The sequence below is a fragment of the Monodelphis domestica genome, chromosome X, assembly GCF_027887165.1.
Source record: "Monodelphis domestica isolate mMonDom1 chromosome X, mMonDom1.pri, whole genome shotgun sequence".
Lineage (NCBI taxonomy): Eukaryota > Metazoa > Chordata > Mammalia > Didelphimorphia > Didelphidae > Monodelphis > Monodelphis domestica.
In genome coordinates this window covers 807,981-827,366 of record NC_077235.1, presented here as the reverse complement: position 1 = coordinate 827,366, position 19,386 = coordinate 807,981, and the positions used below count along the sequence as shown (strand labels likewise).

At 51.0% G+C, this 19,386-nt stretch overlaps 2 protein-coding genes across 4 annotated transcripts; both read left to right on the top strand.

Annotated features, from left to right (window-relative positions):
- The first annotated feature begins 712 nt into the window (after positions 1–712).
- MON1B (MON1 homolog B, secretory trafficking associated) lies at positions 713–5,856 on the top strand. Its single transcript, XM_007507655.3, has 5 exons — positions 713–890; positions 1,126–1,443; positions 2,253–3,060; positions 3,167–3,314; positions 4,980–5,856. Exons 1-5 carry the CDS (start codon positions 713–715, stop codon positions 5,184–5,186), a joined length of 1,659 nt encoding a protein of 552 aa, XP_007507717.1. The 3' UTR covers positions 5,187–5,856.
- A 1,554-nt stretch (positions 5,857–7,410) lies between these two features.
- On the top strand, positions 7,411–19,043 carry LOC103104959 (synaptonemal complex central element protein 1). Of its 3 annotated transcripts, XM_007507654.3 has the most exons (13): positions 7,411–7,610; positions 8,170–8,248; positions 11,937–11,993; positions 12,797–12,871; positions 13,984–14,031; positions 14,160–14,214; positions 15,916–16,005; positions 16,692–16,755; positions 17,067–17,133; positions 17,357–17,495; positions 17,599–17,688; positions 18,602–18,695; positions 18,818–19,043. In XM_007507654.3, the coding sequence occupies exons 2-13, from the start codon at positions 8,239–8,241 to the stop codon at positions 18,893–18,895; spliced, it is 867 nt and encodes a 288-aa protein (XP_007507716.2). In that variant the 5' UTR covers positions 7,411–7,610; positions 8,170–8,238; the 3' UTR covers positions 18,896–19,043. The 3 variants fall into 3 exon arrangements, with proteins under 3 accessions (XP_007507716.2, XP_016282305.2, XP_056665197.1); XM_016426819.2 differs by lacking the exon at positions 15,916–16,005; XM_056809219.1 differs by lacking the exons at positions 7,411–7,610; positions 8,170–8,248 and adding an exon at positions 8,973–9,904 and having other exon boundaries at positions 12,797–12,953.
- Positions 19,044–19,386: the final 343 nt, after the last annotated feature.

Sequence of the window (19,386 nt, the reverse complement as noted above, 5' to 3'; positions counted from 1 at the left end):
GTTCCCAGCAGGGAGAGGGCGGGGCTTGTGGAGACTTTCTCAATAGCCCGGGGGAGGTCTCTGGCTCAGGAAGACAGGACTATTGTTCCCCGGCTGCCCATTGGCCCATGGCACTAGGGGCCCGCCCGAGTCCCCGACAGGAGAGATTGGCCCCGGCAGCCCTGGGGGTGGTGGGGCGGCGAGCTGCCGATCCGAGGCCAACTCTGGGCGATCCCAGCAAGTTCTTAGGCCTGCAGGAGGAAAGTGGCTGCCAGATCCCGAGGCGGGACGGACAGCAGTTCCGGCGCCCTATTGGCCGAGAGGACGTCTGCAGAGCGTAATCCCGCCCCTGAAGCTCGAGGATAGGAGACCCGGGAGCTTCGCCCCGGGGCTGGAGGAGGAGGAGGCGGCGGCGGAGGCGGCAGGGGCAGGACGGGGGGCGGGGCTTGGAGGCTACGGACCCAGGCCCCGGCCCCGGCCCAATCCCGGCGAGCTGCTCCTGCCCTCCTCTCCTGAGCTGTGTGGCCCCAAGGCCCCAGGGTGAGTCCCGAGGATAGTCTGGCTGAGGGGATGGGGGTGACGGCAGGCGGGGCCGGGACGGGAATGGCCTAGCTTCGCCCCGTTTTCCTCCCTAGGGTCCCGGGGCGGGGATCCTCAGACAGACCAGCGGCAGCGATGGGAGAAGCCTCCCAGCGCTGAAGGCACCGTTCTGTCCAAACCCAGGGCTTCGGAGATGGAGGCCGGTGGCGGAGGAGGTTTTTGCAGTGGCGAGTTGGCCTCTCTGGGGCCTGCCAGTGACCGGGAGCCTAGCGAATCCCCTGGCGCGGAGGAGGAGGAGGAAGAAGAAGAGGAAGAGGCGGAGGTTCGGGGGGCCCTGGCTGGGCCCCAGGAGGGTGGCTCCACCCACCTAGGTGAGCCTTCCCCCTTCCCCCAATTGGCTGGGGCCTAGGAAGGGGTGGGGGCACTTGGCTTGGGCTGAGAGGCCTGGATGCCACTCCCAAAATGCTTAGCTGGAGAGGGCTACTGTCCTTGCCCAACCGGGACTGGCACAGAGCCAGAGAAACTTCTTGAAGGAGGGGGGTTATAAATACCCACGGTATATGGCCAGGATGGTCATGGGGACTCACAGAAGACCTTTGATCTCAGAGGGGCAGGAGCTTTCAGACCAGGCCTCCTTGGAGAAAAAGGCTGACAAAGGAAGCAAGGACTCAGGAAAACAAGGTAAAATGCCCAGCAGTGGTCAAAGAGGGGAGCTGTCTGTTCCTGGATCTCGAGATGAGGAGGATGTGACGGCTGAAGGCTGGCGCAGCAGGCGAAAGCATGTGTTCGTGCTGAGTGAAGCTGGAAAGCCCATCTATTCCCGATATGGCAATGAAGAGGCCCTGTCTGCCACCATGGGCGTGATGATGGCCTTGGTCTCATTCATTCAAAGTGGGGACAATGCCATCCGTTCTATCTACTCAGGTAGGGATCTCCTCATCCTGTTTTCCCAAAGGGTCAGTCAGTTCCATGAACATCCACACATACATAGAACATATATGCTGGGTTTAAGCCCAAAGGACTTCCAGAAAGAGGAGCTGAAGCTACATGCCCGCCCATCATGTGCCACAACCTCCCTTATTCTTCCTGTTTATTCAGCATCTTTGGGCAAAAGCAGTCTTCTTGCTGGAATGAAGCTTTTGCATCACCTGGTGCCTAGTCCAAGTCCTATACTTTCTTCTTAGCAAATCCCAGAGAGACCCAAGGTGGTCTCTTCCAGAGTCATGGGATTCATAAAAAGTCCTCTGCTCTCACCCTTTCCTTTCATACTGGCCCTTGAGGCCAAGCCCCTCATCTGACAGACAAAAAAGGCCCCAGGGAGTCTGAACAGCAGGCAGCTGAATTGGGGGCAGATTTGAATCTAAGGCCCCTGGCCTGCAATCCAGGGCTTGGCTGTCTCCTAAAGTTACTCTAAAATTCCATTTCCATAAGAGACTCAACTTATAGCAGGGTCTAAACTCCTATGCACCATGGGGCCAGCCAGCTCACAGCATGTCTGAGCTGGAAGGAGGCTTCAAGATCACACCGTTTCTTTGTAAGGCGACTATAGACCCAGTGAGAAGAAGGTCACACAGAGGGTCACTGACAGCCACTCCAATTTTTTCCTTTTGGTGTTTGAATGTCAGTAACTGGTACAGGGTAAATTTCCAGGGGGGTGGGGATATGAAGGAAATTTGGCCTGGTGAGGGCCCAACACCCTCATCTCCTTCATTTGTCTCTTTCCTCCATGACAGATGATCGAACACTGGTTTTCTTGCAGCAGGGCCCACTAGTTTTGGTAGCAGTATCCCGGACCCCACAGTCAGCAGCACAGCTTCGGCGGGAGCTCCTGGGAGTGCACTCCCAGATTGTGAGTGTGCTAACTCGGGCAGGTGTGGCGAGAGTGTTTGAGCGCCAGAGGAGCTATGATTTGCGAAGGCTGCTGGCTGGCTCTGAGCGGATCCTCGACAGTCTACTGGATGGGGCCGAGCGGGAGCCAGGTTTCCTGCTGGGTGCAGTGCGTTGCCTGCCCCTGCCTGCCCCATTCCGGGACAGCCTAGGTGCCCTCCTGCAGCGGGCCACGGCTCCCAGCCTAGCTTTCTCCATCTTGGCTGCTGGCCGACACCTGGTCACAGCAGCACAAGAGAGGGCCGTCCTGGAAGACTGCCGCCTTGACCCAGCCGACCTCCATCTGCTCCTGAACTTGGTGGGGGCATCTTCTGCCTTCCGGGCTGGTGAGGTGTGGGCCCCAGTTTGCCTGCCCCGCTTCAATCCCGATGGCTTCTTCTATGCTTATGTCAGCTACCTAGGTGACAGTACCGACTATGCTCTCTGCCTCGTGCTCCTCTCCACTGACCGTGAGGCCTTCCACGCCCTGGCTGGTTGTAAGCGGATAGTTGAAGAAGGCCTGCAGGCCCTGGGAGCCTCCCGAGTTCTGGCTGCTGGAGGGGTAGGGTTGCCCTCCTACGGTGTCAGTTCAGTTGGTGCCCCTGACCTCCGGCACTTCCTCTACAAGCCATTCGATGTCCCTGACAACTATCGCCAGCTACCACAGTTCACCAGGTGACTGACTGCTGGGTCCTCAATGGTGGGAGGGCTTCCTGGAGAGGGAAGAAAAAGGGGAGAAGGATCCCTTTTGACTGTCCCTTCTAACCTCATCCCCCACCAGCCCCGAAATGGAGGGCCCATATGCCAGTGAGGAGGAGCGTCAGAGGCTCTTTGACCTCTACTATCGCCTCCATGGGCGTCTGCATGCTCCATCCAGACCCCTTCGGCTCATCTATCACGTGGCTGAGAAGGAGACTCTGCTTGCTTGGGTGAGCGAGTGGCTTTACCTGACAGATTTCAGAACAAGTTTTCAAAAGACAGAAAATGCTAAAAAAGAGGGTTTTTCTCCTCTGAATTTCTGCAGTTCACAACACTGAAATTTAGTCAGCTTCAAGCACTGATGGTATCCATCCAGGGCTCCTCACACGAACTCAGAGACTGCCCTGGGAACAGGAGGGAGAGGGATAGAGCAAGCCTATGCCCTCCAAGGGCAGTATGGAGGGTCATCAAAGCATTCAGCAGGTTATTCCATGCCTGTCACTCAGGGCACTAGAAAGGGTGAGCCAATAATCCAGGAGGGGGCATAGAGCTGAAAGAGTATCTAGTGAGCAAGCTGCCATTCCACTACTTTTTAAAAAAAAAAATAATTTATTTATTTTTAAAATTTTCACATTATTTATTTTTTAGAATATTTTCCCATGGTTACTTGGTCAATTCTTATTGTCTCCTTCCCCCTCCTGGAGCTGATAAGCAATTCCACTGGATTATACATGTGTTATCACTTGAATCCCATTTCTATCTTATTCGTTTTTATAAAAGAGTCATCTTTTAAAGCCCAAACCCCAAATTGTATACCCATATAACCAAGTGATAAATCATGTGTTTTCATCTGGATTTCTACTCCCACCATTTTCTCTCAATGTGGATAGCATTTTTTTTTCATAAGTAAGTCCCTCTGGATTGTCTTGGATCATTGCATTGCTATTAGTAGCAAAGCTGGTTAAATTTGATCATTCCACAATGTATCATGTGTACAATGTTCTCCTGGTTCTGCTCATTTCACTCCACATCAGTTCACGGAGGTTCTTCCAGTTCATCTAGAAATCATCCAGCTCATCATTCCTTACAGGACAATAGTATTCCATCATCATCCTATACCACAGTTGTTCAGCCATTCCTCAATCGAGGGACCATCCCTCATTTTCCCATTTTTTTTCTCCCACAAAGAGTTTGGCTATGGATATTTTTGTACAAACATTTTTCCTTATGATCTCTTTGGGGTATAAACCCAGCTGTGGCTGCATCAAAGGGCAGGCTTCCTTTTAGTGTCCTTTGGGCATAATTCCAAATTGCCTTCCAGAATGGTTGGATCATTCCACCACTTCCTAATATGAGTCATGTCCAAGAAACATTGAAAGCCCCCATATGTCATACCCAACAACTGGGGAGAGCTCAGATACACAGAACAGCACTTGGATCCTACTTCCCTCATTTTCCTGAGTCAGTCTTTGAAAGGGGAAGGGATCTCCCAAGTAACTTTCCCAAGACTTCTAGCTAGTGAGAAGAGTCATGTGGGAAATGATGATGCCTCGAGGTAGAATGAGGGCCTTTGAAGAGAGGGAGCTGGAAAGGGAGGAAGTATTCCTGAGGCCAGCTTCTTTGCATCCAGCGAACCCAGCCAGAGCAGGCATAGGATGCTAACAGGATGGAAAATTTGGAGCTGGAAGGGACCCAAGACCAGGGAAGGGAAGAATCCCATAACTCAGAAGTGTCAAGGAGCTAGGATAAGAATTGAGTATGTGGTCCTGTAGTCAGTTAAGGGGCATCTCAGAGAAGGCTGAGGCTGCTAGTCTTTTGTTCTGCAGGCCCAGGAAAGGCATCCATGAGGGAAGGCATCGGCAGGTGCCCTTCTCATTCCTGATCTCTCCTCTCAGGTGACACCCAAATTTGAGCTTTACGCCTGCTTTAACCCCCTGGTGACAAAATCAGGTGCCATCCATGCTGTGACCAAGCTTCTGCGCTGGGTGAAGAGGGAGGAAGATCGACTCTTCATCCGATACCCTCCAAAGTACTCAACTGCTCCTGGCCCAGCCCGCTATGGGCCCACCAGGACCGACTCTGCCCTGGAGAATGGCCTTTGAGGCTCCACTAAAAGTCCCCATCCTTGTTTTTACCTTCCTGTGCCAATCTGGAGAATGAGAAGGTGGTAGCTCCAATGAGCCCTTCCCTGGCTTGTCTTGGGGGAAGTGGGATGGATACTAGACAGAGAGAAGGGCCCCATTCCTTGACCAGGGTTTGTAGGACCCTGTTTACTGTTGCTGCCTGAAGGCACAGGTGCCATGAGGGGCTTGTCTCTGGGGAGGTCCAAAAGAGTTGGTCTGGGGTGGGGGTTCCATTTATCAGTGACTTTGAGTGTGTGTTGGGGGGCAAGTCTTATCTGGGGAATCAAGGTTTTGTGTGAATCATTATGAGGCTGTGGTTCTGGAATTAGCTAGGAGAATCCTTGGGATGGCTAGGCCAGGCTGATCTCTCCACGTGCTATTTAGCTGAACCTTCTCAGTGGTCATCGCAAGTGTACGCGTGCGTGCATGCGTGTGTGTGTGTGTGTGTGTGTGTGTGTGTGTGTGTGTGTGTGTGTGAAAGAGCTATCCCCTGCCTCTTTCCCCTTGGGCCCAGCCAGGAATGGCTTCTTGGCCTCATGGCCCACTTGCACCCCTGAGTCTGCCCAGCCTTTGACAAGGGCCCTTCTTTGGGCCACCTTGTGGCACTGCCTTCAACATGTGCAAAAATAGTAAAAGGCTTTAAAGATAACTTTGTCCCAGGCCCCTTCCTGCTCCCCACACTAAACCAAGGGGTATGAGGGATGTCATAGGATTCACACCAGCTGGGAGGGATCAAGCATCCCCCATTTTGGCATGCTAATCCAGTTAGCCAGTCCAACAAGTGGAATATGATGTATACACAGGAAAGCCAGGAAGAGAAAGGATCTAGAAAGTGATGGGATTGGGGGAGGGAAGGGGGTAGCTAAGACTCCTGGTGGGCTGCAGTGAACCCCGATGATCATCTTCTCCTCCTGGAGGACCTCGCCCGACAGTGGGGCTTTAAACTCCATCCTGGGTCTTCCTGTGCCCTCTCTCCTGTCTCTTGGTGTCCCTGACAAACCTCAGGGTGGATTAGAGGCAGCAGAGGTCTGGCCCTCCCACTACAGAGATGCTCAGGTGTTTGGGCCAGAGCCCTGGGCCCCGAGAGCGCAGTGAACAGAAAGGAGATTTACTTGGCTATGGCACCGGGATATTCAAGAACTGGCTATGGTGACACAGTGAGTTAATTCACCCTCTCCAGGCCTGTCTCTGGAAGTCCTGCAGCAGGCAAGGGCAGGATCCAGCACAGAATCCCATCTTTCCCTTCCTTCCCTGGACTAAACTGACTTCCCACAGCCACCTGGGCCATGCCTTTGACTGCTCTTCTTGGGAGCTGGGAGGGCACTGAATGGATCTCCAGCCATTCCTCAGGGACTGGCCTCTTCCCCCACACCCAGTAATTCTGAACCTCCAGCCACAAACTACTCTTCCCCAACCGCCAAATCTGAAGCCTGGCCTTCTCTCCCGTGTCCCATCTACCCACCTCTTCCACTGGCTCCATGGGGTAACTCCTTTCATTGGAAACCTTTTCCTGACCCACTCACTCTCAACGGCAAGCTCCTGGACTTGCTGGTCAAGGTGGGGGGCAGAATACGCCATTTCCCGGGTCCCCTCCTCCGAATCTTTTTGCCCATCTTATGGACAGCTCCCTTATCTCAAGGAGATCAAGGCCCAGGCTCATACTTCTAACCATTCCAGTGGTCTTAAGTCGCATCTGCGTCTGCCTCTCTGCGACCTCACTGGGGTTTTTCTTGGCAGAGATACTGGAGGAGTTAGCCATTCCCTTCTCCAGCTCTTTTTACACAGGAGGAAACTGGGGCACACCTCTGCCCCTTCAAGCAGGCCCTCCACAAGGATCCTTTGGGTGGGCCAGGCTGGATACCCAAAGGCCAAGGCGGTAAACACTGACTCAGTGCCTGGGCTCCAGTCTGGCCTTAGACACTTCCTAGCTGGGAGACCCTGGCCAAGTCACCTCACTCTGCCTGGAAACACAGAAGATGTGCATCTCACCTGAGCGACCCCTGGGCGGCAAAGCCTCTGACAAAAAGCTAGGCCTTACGGAGTCCCGGGCCGGTGCTCTGTGCACCATGGCGCCACCTCGCTGCCGCAGCCTCCCTTGTGGGCTGTGGCTTCAACTTATTAGGGCAGACTTGCTTCCTGGGAGCCCCGGGCACTTAGAGGAGGGAGGTCGGCCGGCTTCCGCCCCCAGGTGCGCATGCGCACCTCGGTTTGCCGCGCACTTCCGGACGGTTGGATTCTGCGCCTGCGCCCTCTGACCCAAGGAAAAGGCGGGAAAGGAGGCGCCACTGAGGCTACTGTGAGGAAGAGAGCGCAAGCGGCAGCACAGAGGAGCTAAGGGATTCAGGAGATTGGCCTGGGCTGGCCTTTATTTGTCAGAGGCTTTGCCGCCCAGGGGTCGCTCAGGTGAGATGCACATCTTCTGTGTTTCCAGGCAGAGTGAGGTGACTTGGCCAGGGTCTCCCAGCTAGGAAGTGTCTAAGGCCAGACTGGAGCCCAGGCACTGAGTCAGTGTTTACCGCCTTGGCCTTTGGGTATCCAGCCTGGCCCACCCAAAGGATCCTTGTGGAAGGCCTGCTTGAACCGCAGTCTAATTGCGCCATTGCTCTGCTCTGTGGTTTCCCAGAAGGCTCCATGGCAGGAAGCTGAGGCTCCTCTGCCTGCCTTTTCCCCCTTCTCTTCTCTGCCAGGGCCCCGGGAAGCTGGACCACTAGCGTTCTGATGCCCATTTCCTTTCTCAAGGCTCTGCAGCAGGCAGGCTCCTTTCCACCCCCACCCCCACGACCTGTGGGTGGCCAGAAGTGGCAGAGCCAAGCCCATGCTGGGCCCACTGGAGGGAAGCACCTTGCTTTGGGCCTCCGGGCCCCAGATGAAAGCCCCGGAGCAGAGAAACAACAAGTTGGGGCCCAGGCTGACATTTAGCCTGGAGCTGGCTGGCCTCAGCTGCCTGTTGTTTCTCCTTCAGCGAGCAAGCACAACACCAGCAGCCAGTGAAGCCGGGAGGACCAAAGGGCGCCTTTTGACAATCAGCACGATGCAGACAGGTAATGGGTGTATCCTTGAGCCAAGCCACGCCACAGGAAGGCTAACACTTGAGTAAAGAGGAACTCCAAGTATGAAGGCCGGCCCAAGGACAACTGGGGGATGGAGGGAGTAGAAGAAGAAGACTGCTGGGCTTGGGGGTCTAATCTTCCCTCAGACACTAGCTAGGAGTCTACATCTGCCCCCTAGTTTCCTTATCTGTAAAACTGGCAGAAGAGCGCCTGCTCCCTATGGTGGGAGAGAGAATCAAATAAGATCATTGAGAGCACTTGAGAGTTTCCCCCTACCATGTTTACAAGGAGGAAATCTGAAGCTGAGAGGTATATGTAGCCCAAAACAATCCTCCTTGAAGACCAGGCCTGGCCGGGCCCATGAGGAACTGGCATCTGGGTGGCCCTCCAAGTTCTAAGGACATCTTCCTAGAAAGGAGATTCATGTGCCCAAGGTCTTAGGGCCTATCACTGCTTCCTTAGACCCAAGAGGCCTTGTGATTTGATGGCCCCCTAGACAAGAGCAGTGTCAGTCAGTTTCAGAGGGCAGAGGCTTAGAGGCTACAACACTTTTAGAGCTACAAGAGGCCTACGATGGTTTTCCTTTAGCCCCTGCTTATTAGACAGGAAAGAGAGGGAAACGGCCAATGGTGATTGGCTGACAATCACAGGGAATGAGCAGCCAGGTGGCACACCAGGCCTTGGAGTCAGGGAGGGTCTTCTTCCTGAATTCAAATCTGGCCTGTGGCACTTACCAGCTGGGTGACCCTGGGGAAGTCACGTCACTGTATTGGCCTCAGTTTCCTCATCTGTCAAATGAGCTGGGGAAGGAAATGGCAAACCTCTTCACTCTCTTTGCCAAGAAAATCCTAAATAAAGTCATGAAGAGTTGACATGACTGAGCACCAGCACCAGGGAATCAAAATGTTATATCTCAGTTGTACAAGAGACCACACAGTCCAAAGGGTCTTTAACCCTTTCTGTGCTACCAACCCCTTTGGCAGCCTGGTGAAACCAATGGACCCCCCTCTCAGAAGGTTATTAAATGCATAGAATGCAAAGAGGGACTCATACTGAAATACAGTTACCAAAACATTTTGAAAACAAGTTCTCAGACCCCAGGTTAAGATTTATTCCAACACCTGTTTGCCAGCCCCTGGTCACTAACCTCCTACGTCACTTGCTTAAAACTAGGTAAATCACATGGAACCAGCAAAAGCATTTAATTGGAACAAAAAGAGGAAATGGGGAGAAAAAATGGAGACAGCTTCCATTCTTCTCACCAGCCTTCCATGTGAAAGGTTCCCAGAAGTTAAGTGAATTTTCCAAGAGCTAGGTTTTGAACCCAGGTCTTCTGACTCCAAGTCCAGTACATTACACTGATGAGCATTATGATACTGCCAATAAATGAAGAGATTTTTAGGTCACATTAGTGTTGTGGGGGAGCTTGAGATAAAGCCCTGGGCTGGGAAAGGTCCCCCCTTAAGTATGACAGACTTCAGTAATAGAGACATATTCTAGGTTGGATACAAGTTGAATGACTGGGAGGCAGGCGGAAGTAAAAGTACTACCTCCCCAAAGAGCTAGAGTTGGGGATTCTTATACCATTTTGATAACAGGGACTACGTGACCAGAGATGGGGTGATGCATTGGGCCTGGAAGACAAAGGTGGGTGAACTGGACGAAAGGTTCAGTGGATGAAAGGGATGCTCATCCCAAGCAAACTGGGAGCTCTAGAGCTGTGCTTCTCAAAAAGCTAAAGGGAGTGTCTGTCTCAGCCTAGGGTTTGTGTTGTTCAAAGTTGCCTTCCTTTAGTCTACACTGTGGAATGCAAATAAAGGAATTCCTTGAGTGCCTTTTGACCTGGGACTGTCCAAGAAAACCCCGAAGCCCATGCTATTGGTAGATGGTAAGAAATTGGAAGTCTAGAGTCCCACCAACTTGTCAGATGGCCTTGAGTAAGACCCTCACTCTCTTGGACCCTGGGCTTCTTCTGTCAAAACAAGAGGTCTGGAGTAGGTGATCATAACATTATAATCAAACAAGGAAATGAGGCCCAGCAAGCTAAAGAGGTTTTCCCAAGCTTACACAGTAAGTGACTGAACTAGGATGTAAGCCTAGGGTCTTCAACCCCAAATCCAGAGCTTGTGTAACCGTGCCAGCCTGCGTCCTGCAGCAGAAAATCTCAACATCCCAGAAGGAAGAAGCATTCCCCAGAGGCCAATCTGGCACTGGACTTTTCAGAGCCACTCACTGGGTTTGTTGATCTGAAAATTTGTCTTCCCACTCTGGACTCCCTTTCCCATGGCTCTTAATTCTGACTTTAGGCACCAACTGGGGAAAAAAATCTAAGTCAGGGATAGCAAACCTTTTAGATACCATGTGCCATGTCCCCCCAGACTGGCTGCCTTGCCCTGCCCTTCCCCCCCCCACTCCAAGTCCCCCCCCCCCCTTACCCCAGACAGGGGTGGGAGAAAGGGAGGGAGTGGCACAGGCAGTCTGCTCAGGGGATCGAGTAAGTTCTTCCATTGAGCTGCTAGGCAGAGGGGTAGGTGATAAGAGGTGGTGTGGAGTGTTAAAATTAAAATTTAGTTTCTCTACTAAAAGTATTATATTTTATGAGGTTTATTAAAGATTATTAGAATTAAAAAATAAAGAGAATACAGAATAAGACAAGCACGTGCAACCAACTCAGAACATCCTGCCTGCTAGCTAGAGAGATGTGTGTGCTTAAAAGTAGAAGTGGAGAGAGAGAGCAAGTAGGCGGTACAGTCAGTTTAAATACCCATTTTGTTCTCGGCCCAGGTGAGAACCTCAGGTGAGATTTTAGGAAATTCTGGGAACTACCAAGGACTTCTGGGAATTGAAGTCTGGTGTTCAAATCTCCATTTTTACAGGAGAGGGATAGGGGAGCAGCTCCACCTGAGTCTCTCTGCCATTCTCACAACTAACTAGTGGGTGACATCATGCATGTCCACAGAGAGGTCTTTGTGTGCCATATTTGGCACATGTGCCACAGGTTCACCATCACAGATCTAAGCTTTCATCCCTCTTGCACATACAAAAGGCAGCTACCACAGCCTTCCCACAGCTCTTTCTCCACTTCAGGGCACTTATTTAACCAAAAGATGGTTCTGGGAGGTACCTAGTATGGAAAAAGGATAGACTTTGTTTAAAATGGTGCCTTTTGGGAATGTGGGGTGTGCTCTAGGTGTCAGATTAAATTGTGATCTCTAAGGTCAGAAGTTTTGTCATCCTTCAAAGAGTAAGGGATAGATTGATGAGTGGGAGCGGAGTTCTTGCTCTAAACTGGATTTTATGAACTCACCTAGCTGGGCAACCTATGGATAAGAGTGCTAGACTTGGAGTCAGACAACTTAGACACTAATTCTCACTTTGGCTCTGAGCAAATCATGTAACTTTCCCCTCCAGTTTCTGTAAAATGGTGGTAATAGTAATGTCAGCCTGGAAAAACACAGAAACACAGAACTACCAAAGCAGTTACCAAAAAAAAGTCTTTAGCCAGGACAAGGGAGACAGTGCTCTTATGACCACCACAGAGTCACTGAGAGAGAGGCAGAGAGACAGTGACAGGAGGGCTGGGGAGGGAGGGAGATTGACCTGGAACTGAGGGTGGCCAGATACAGAAAGAGAAACTTAGAAGACAAAAGGGTACTTAAGACCTCTCTCCCCACAACAGAGAGCCATGATCCCAGGACTGATGAAGTTATCAAGGCAATTCATCAACTGCTACAAGGTAAGCAAGGAGGGTCCAAAGCCTAAACTTTTGAGGAGCTCAGGGGAGCCAAATAGAAGGAGCGGTTCCCACGAGAAGCACAGTCCTCCACTCTGCCAACCTTGAAAAACAAAACCACTAAGGTAGTCCAAAAGGGCAAGTCTTTAATCAGGACAAGGAAGACACTGCTCTAATTGGCCCTACACAAAGTCAAGTGCTAGATACCACACAGAGACAAAGCTCTGGGATTCTGGAAACACTGTCGGGGGTGGGGGGGTGGGGGTGGGAAGCATCTCAAAAGGGGGTTTTCCCACAAGCTGAAGAACTTGGCCTCCTATATACACTGGGGAATGAAGGAAAAGAGACTCACTGCCTGGGTTATCAGCAAGCTTGAGAAAGTGGTTAGGGCCTGAGGCCTGAGGTACCAGGGAGTGGCCTAGGAGAGGCTCTTCCCGATGCTCCATGGATGATTGGTGGTCCTTGTTCAGTCTAAAACAAAGGTCAGTCTGGGACTTCCCTTAAGGCAAGTTCCAAAGTGAAGGGGCAAACTCGGGGATTCTAGAAACAAAGTTGACACCCTGATATTCTTTCTCTCCTTCAAGAAGGGAGAGATCTGGTCAGTCTAGATTAGTTGAGGAAGTGACCCTGGAGCTGGGTCCAAGAGGAGGGAAGAGGGGCCACCAGACTTAACTTTAGCCCCTGCCATACTTCTATATTGTGGGATCTTGAGCAAGTCCCTTTTCCTTGTTGAGTCTGTAAAATGAGTGGTCCAGGCTGGGATCTGTACTCACAAATCTCTTCCTTGGTCTCCATTGTATCTCTAGCCCATAAAATTGCAAAGGAGGAGCTTTGGGAAATCGAAGCCAAAAAGGAAGCCTTGAAGAAAGAACTGGATGAATGTAGGCCATCCCCATGGATCCAGGATTGGCTCATCCCCAGAGGCACCCATACCTGCCTTGGCATTTCCACTTGCTGGAGCCAGTGAGACCCTCAGAAATGACCATATATGGTCTTCAAAGCACTGAACTCTGCAAATAGCAATTGTATACTTTCCTTCTCGAAAGGAAGGCTCCATGCTAGGTGTCTGACTGGCTGACCAGTTCAAATGAGACAGAGAGATTGAGTAATGTAGCAAGGCTTTATTGTGGGAAAGGAGGGAGGAGCCCGCAGTGACTAGGAGTCTCCACTTGGGTAGAGATGGGGATAATCTTTTATAGGGTGGTGGTCTGAGATGAGGTAACCTGGGTTGGTCCTATTGGTCAAAGTGGGGTGCTTGTGTCCAGATGACTGGATAGCCCTAAGTGGGTTGGGAACTTGGGGCTGGGGGTGGGGGTGGGGGTAGGGGGGGAGTTCCCAGGCTTTCTGGTCAGTGACGGGGGAAGGCCTGACAGGGAAATCCTGATGTTCTGCCAGGTTTTTCTGTTGTGGCAGGTGCTGGAAAGGGGAAAAGGGAGAGGGTTTTGGTCCCAGGATCTAGCTATTATTAGGACATGAGAAGGGGTGTCCAGGAAAGGCATCCCAGTTTATTTAGTGCAACTGTATATGGGTCAGTCACCCTCCAAAATATGAAATTGAGCACGGAACAGAAACTTAAAGAAAGAAAGACAATTCCTTGAGGTCTAATCCCAATTTGTCAACCTTTATCAGTCCACAGGCTCAGAGAATGTCAGCTAGAAGAGTCTTTGGAAATCAGTCCGCCCTTTGGAATTAGTGTTACTATTACTAGGAATAATGGGGGGGGGGAACTGATGGGACCTACTTAAGTTACCACTGCAAGCCAATGCCAATGCCAGACTTGTGAATTAGATCTTGTCTCTAACCAGCCATGGTGCCTGGCACATAGTAGGAGCTTAACAAATGGTTACAGACTGACACTCATTCAGACAACTCTTCCCCTTTTCCCTTTGTGGCTCTTATTTCCCCCATCTATAAACTGTTACTTCTTGGAGTAAGCTATACCCAATGGGGAAGGTGAGGAAGGTCACTCAGTCCAATTTCTGCCCCCTTGCAGTAACCTCAGAAGAGACTCATCTGGAGGAACTCTTGAAGTCCAAGCAGGGTAAGTAACGCTCCCTTGCTAGAGGTTTCATTGTCATAAACTCTATGGAGGCTGAGCCCAAGCGCCTCACACAGGTGACTTTTCCAGTGTTGCCTTAGCATTCCAGTGGCTTCTCTTTCTCATCCCAGAAAGCCTGCGTATCCTTCAGCAGCACAACAGAGAAAAGGAAAGCAAAATGCTGAGGTAAGAGTTTGGTACCCTTTCAGAAAGAGCCAGGGATCTGGCTTCTCATAAGGTGGGCCCAACTCATGGCACCTCCCTCCCACCTTCCTCTAATGGACCCAAAACATTCTCCATTAGCCATTCTTGGCAGCAGAACTTAGAACAGGGTCTTTGAGTTTTCCAACTCAGTTTTTATTTGTTTTTCATCAGCTGATGAAAATCTGCCTTTTGTCACTCTTGCCTTCCCTTATTACTAAAGAAAGAAAAATGGGCTTCCCAGTCAGTACCAACAGGGATTGTCAAGCAAAAAACATTTCCCCATTGGCCATATCCAAAAAAGGAAAATACGTTTCAGTCTGGACTGTCCGGAGGTGGGGAATGGGCTTCATCATCATGTCCCTGGAATCATGGTGGGTCATTGCACTGAGCAGAGTTCTTCAGTCATTCCAAATTGCCTTCCCAGTACTGTTCTTGACTACATTGTTCTCCTGGTTCTCCTCAGTTAGTTCCTTCCGAATCAGTTGGCTTCTCAGGTTTCTCTAAAGCCATCCCCTTCATTATTTCCCACAGCACCAGTATTTATCGCATCACATTCCCATCCTGCAAGTTTGACCAGCCATCCCCCCAATGACAGGCATTCCCTCAGCTTCCAAGTCTTTCAGAGCTGCCAAAAATCCTCTTGTGCATGTTTGTCCTTTTGTGCTCTCTCTCTCTCTCTCTCTCTCTCTCTCTCTCTCTCTCTCATCTCATTGGGCTGGAAACTGAGTGGAGGTATTAGGCTGGGTTAGCCTATACATGGTTTAATAGCTCTTGAGGCATAATTTCAAATTGCTTTCCAGGATGGCTGACCTATGAAAGAGGGGCTCTTAATCTGGGGATGGGAAAATGATACCTTTAGCATAGCATCGTACTTGACTTCTTTTAAAGCGGTCCTTCTCAGAAGATGCCCATAGGCTTCTTGTGGCACTTCAAGGGACCCATGTCCAAAATAACTCTAAGAGGACCTTCTTCAAATCCAGATGTGTCCTTTGAGGTGGTTGGTTTGGAGAGCCCCAGGGAAGGGAGCTTAGAAGCCACCAACCCCAGCCACTCCCTGGGAGGAAGAATGCCCCTCTCGGAGATGACAGAAACCCCTAACTAGAAGTATTCCCTTCTGCTTCTGCTTACTGACCTTTACATTACAGCTCAGGCAGGCAGGCTGGCCAGCTGACAGACAAAGAAGGATTTATTACACACTTTCTGTGTGCCAGTCACCAATGATACAAAAGGGCCAAAAGCCGGTCTCTGCCTTCAAGGACCTGGCAGTCCAAGGAGGGAGAAAACACACAAATACAAATTTGTCCAAACAAGTTATGTTCCAGATCAGGAGAAATCATTAAGAGAGAGAGGGCACTAGAATTAAGCAGGCTTGGGAGTCTTCCTGGAGAAAGCAGGATTTTTGTAGAATATGGAATTCACAGACCAGGATGGGACTTAGAGAGCACAGACTCCAGTCTCCTGCCCAACAACTGAGGGAGGCTCTTCTCAAATATGAGGCACTGTTCAAAGCCAGTTTGAAAGGGACCCAGATTCCGGGCAAAACAAAATGCCTATGTAATAGTTTAGAGATTCACAGGTTAGAACTGGAAGGAGTGGGATGGGTGGCTAACAGGGCAGTTTGTGTATAAATCTCAAGCTAAACCCAAGAGAGTAACTTTGGGTTGAATTGCCCCCCCCTCCAAGAAAACAGGCAATGGCTCAAGATTCCCTACAGAAGATAACAGAGTTGAATTCTAAGATTCAGGAGGACAAAGTAAAAAAGAAGAAACTGAGGTAAAACTTTCAGTCTTATGGTGGCATTCAATACCTTCCAAATTCAGTTGCAAATCTGATTTAAGAGTACAGAATCTCAGCTGGAAGGGTGTCCAGTCCAGCCCTTGGCCAACAGGTGGATCCCCTACACAGAATGAGGCACGTGCCTGCCCCTTCCCTTGAAGTACATGGCGCTGGAAGGGAATCTCAGAGCTCACCTACCCCAAATTCTTATTTTCTGTTGGAGGGACCTGAGCCACTGGGAAGGGAGGCTGCCCAGTAAGGTACTGACTCTAGGGCTCCTTCCCTCCACTGTACTGAGTAGCCCCTAATCTGAAAAAAGACATAACAAGCCTCAGAATGCTATATATAGTCCAGTCAGCCCTAGATTGACAGTTAAGAGACCTGGGCCCTTGTCCTGCTTCTGCCATTTTGAAGCCTTAGGAGCATCACATCCCTTCCTTTCCCTGGGCCTCATTTCCCCAACTACAAAATGAGACAGTTGAACAATGGATGGTTAAGGGCCCTTTCAGTCCAGAAAGTGGCTGATGCTGTCAATGATAAATTGTGCTGTTCACACCAAACCCAGGAGAAATGCAAAGGATCCTAGAGGAGGGGTACTGGATCTGGGCCTCAGAGAGCCGGTAGGACTGGAATTAGTATTGGTTTGGGAGGGGCCTGGGCAAACCCTGTTTTTTCTCTCCCAGAATGGAGTTTGAACAGCAGTTAGAGGAGCTAATGGAGCAACATAAGACTCTATGGGAGTTACACGTGAGAGAGATTTCTTGGATTTGGGTGGGCACATACCAACATGATTCTGGGTTGGGAGGTGGGGAGGCGGAAGTGATGAGTTGGGCAGAGAAGTGAGCCATCATATGGGATCACTCAGTGAACGAGGCATAGCCAGCCAGGCCAAGTTATCAGACGTTCGCTGGTCTGCAATGTTGTCGAAAGGATTCTTATTTCAGTACTGGGAGAGCAAGATGGTCTCTGGGGCTCCTTCTACCTCTGAGATTCTGTCATCTGAGTTGGGAGGGATTTCAGAGGAAGAAGAGAACCTTAGCTGCCCTCCCATCCATTAGACACCAGAGAGACTATCTCAAGAAATCAACACCATGGCCAGTACCAAGGAACAGCTCCTGAAGGAGGGTAAGCATCCTCCAGTGAGAGGACAGAGCAATGCAGATGAATGCAGTCCTCTTGGGAGTTAGTGAGCTCTCCATCCCTGGGAACATGCAACACCAGGGCTGGGTGGCCACGGCTTCATAGAGGTGAGAGAGAGGAAGCTGGTGGTTAGTAGAAGATAGAATGGAAAAAGGAAGACCCCTGGAAAATGAGCGGGTACTGAAATGATTCATTTTCTGGTAAACAGAAAGGCTAGTTCGGGAGAAATTGGAGGCCATTGAGAAAGAACTGGCAAGGCTACCTCAAGACAAGCAGGTCAGGGCTAAGGCTCTGGATCTCAATAGTGTGAATGCCTTCCTCTGCAGTGAGGAGGCTGCTACTGCTCTGTGAGTCCTGGGTGACTCTGGGAGGCAGGGGGAAGGCTGATTTGGACTGGGAAAGTCAAGGAAGGTACAGGCTGGTGTTGACAGTGGAGCCCACCTTTCCCAGGTACCTGTTTGAGGAGGAAAACAAGAGGGCCAAGTGGCTCCTGGAGGCTTCCTTGGGACAGTACAACGAGCTGTGGCAGAAGTATCACAGGTGAGTGAGCCGGGAGTAGACTGTTTGTTCTCTTTCTCCTGCTTTCACTCTCTTTCTCAGTTGCTCTGATTCTTTATACACATACATACACACACACACACACACACACACACACACACACACACACATATACGTGTATATATACACATATCTATATATCAGTCCCCATCTCCATTCCACTCTCTTTCCGTGTTTCTGTCTTTGGCTCTTTCTCTGTTAAGTCTCTGCCTCTCCAAATCTACCAGTCTCTCCATGAGCATTTGGCAAGGGCTTACCAGGAAGGGGGTTAAGTTCTAGGGCTACAAAGCAGGCTCCCTGCCCCAAAGAGGCTTCATGACATGAGAACAAGTATCAGCCTCGGAGATACAGACACAGTAGATGCAATGTAATCTCAGAGACCTTTTGCAGAAGATGACATTTGAGTGAAATTATGAAGGAATCCAGGGAAGCAGGGAGGTAGAGGGGAATGGTGGTGATTGTGGGGGGAAGGCATATATTTCAGGCCTAGAGAACAGACAACCTGTGGAGAGAAAGACTGTTGTATATGAGTAACAGCAGGAAGACTGTTATTGTGTCTGTCCCTGACTGTATGCCTGTGCCCTTTGGGCAGCCTGTCTCTCTCTCTCGCTTCCCATGTTCGTGGCTCTCTCCCTGGGTATATAACTAAGGCCCGAAGCATTTTCTTGTACCCTGTTCCTTCCCCTCACCCCTCCCTTTCTCTGGGTTTGTCTTTGCACTGGTGCAGATGTTTCTTTGGGGGTCTGTGTGTCTTTTCATTTGGGTGTGTGCTTTTCTCCGGGTGTCTGTGGCCCTCTTACTTCTCAGGGTTGGTCTCTTTAACTGGCCTTCCCTGGGTCAGCCTCTGTGGCTATAGTTGTGCCTGACATGAACCTTTCTAACATCTCCCTGCCAGGCTGAAGATGGAGCTGGAAGCTGTTGGCCAAAGTGTTATCAGAGGGCCCAAGGGAAGTGTGCCAGAGGCAGCTGCTGAAGGGGCCCCAGGAGAGGTAAGTCTTCCAAAGAAGCCAGAGCTGGGACATCTGAAGCCATCAGAGAAGAGAGAAAGGATGGGAGATGGTGATGGACAGGGTTGTTACTAAACATTTGTTCTACTTTTCTTGGCCCTTAGCCTGTCGTGGAGCCCCCAGGGGCCTGGGAAAAGGAACAGAATATGGACCTCAGCCCAGGGGAAAAGGCTACTGGCTAAGCCTCCTCTTCGTACTAGAGCCTCCCAGGGAGCTGTGGCCTGGTCTGCCCTGGGCCTGGACAATCAGTGGTTGGCCCTCTGGCCTCATCTCAAGGGGGGGGGGGGGCCCTCCGGTGTGCTCTTCTGAATAAAGAACTGTGTTGGTGCATTTCTGGGCCTCATCCTATTCCCCACCCCGAAGACTTACAGCCCCTGCTCTCTGGACTAGGGCTTCCACTCCTTCCCTCCCGAACTCCAGAGGCTCTGGCCGGGGCCTGCCAATTGCTTGGCCTGCAAGATTTCTCTGGAGCGTGGCCAGCATTCTCTCCTCCCACCCCAGTTTAGAGATGAGGGGATGAGTGAGACTGGGATGGAGACAAGAGGCAAGCTTGACTTGGGAGCTCCCGGTTCTATCCACAATGACATGCTGCCACCCCCCCCCCCCCCCCCCCCCCCCCCCCCCCCCCCCCCCGGTCCTCAACGATTCTCGCAAACCTTCCCCCATCTGGCCA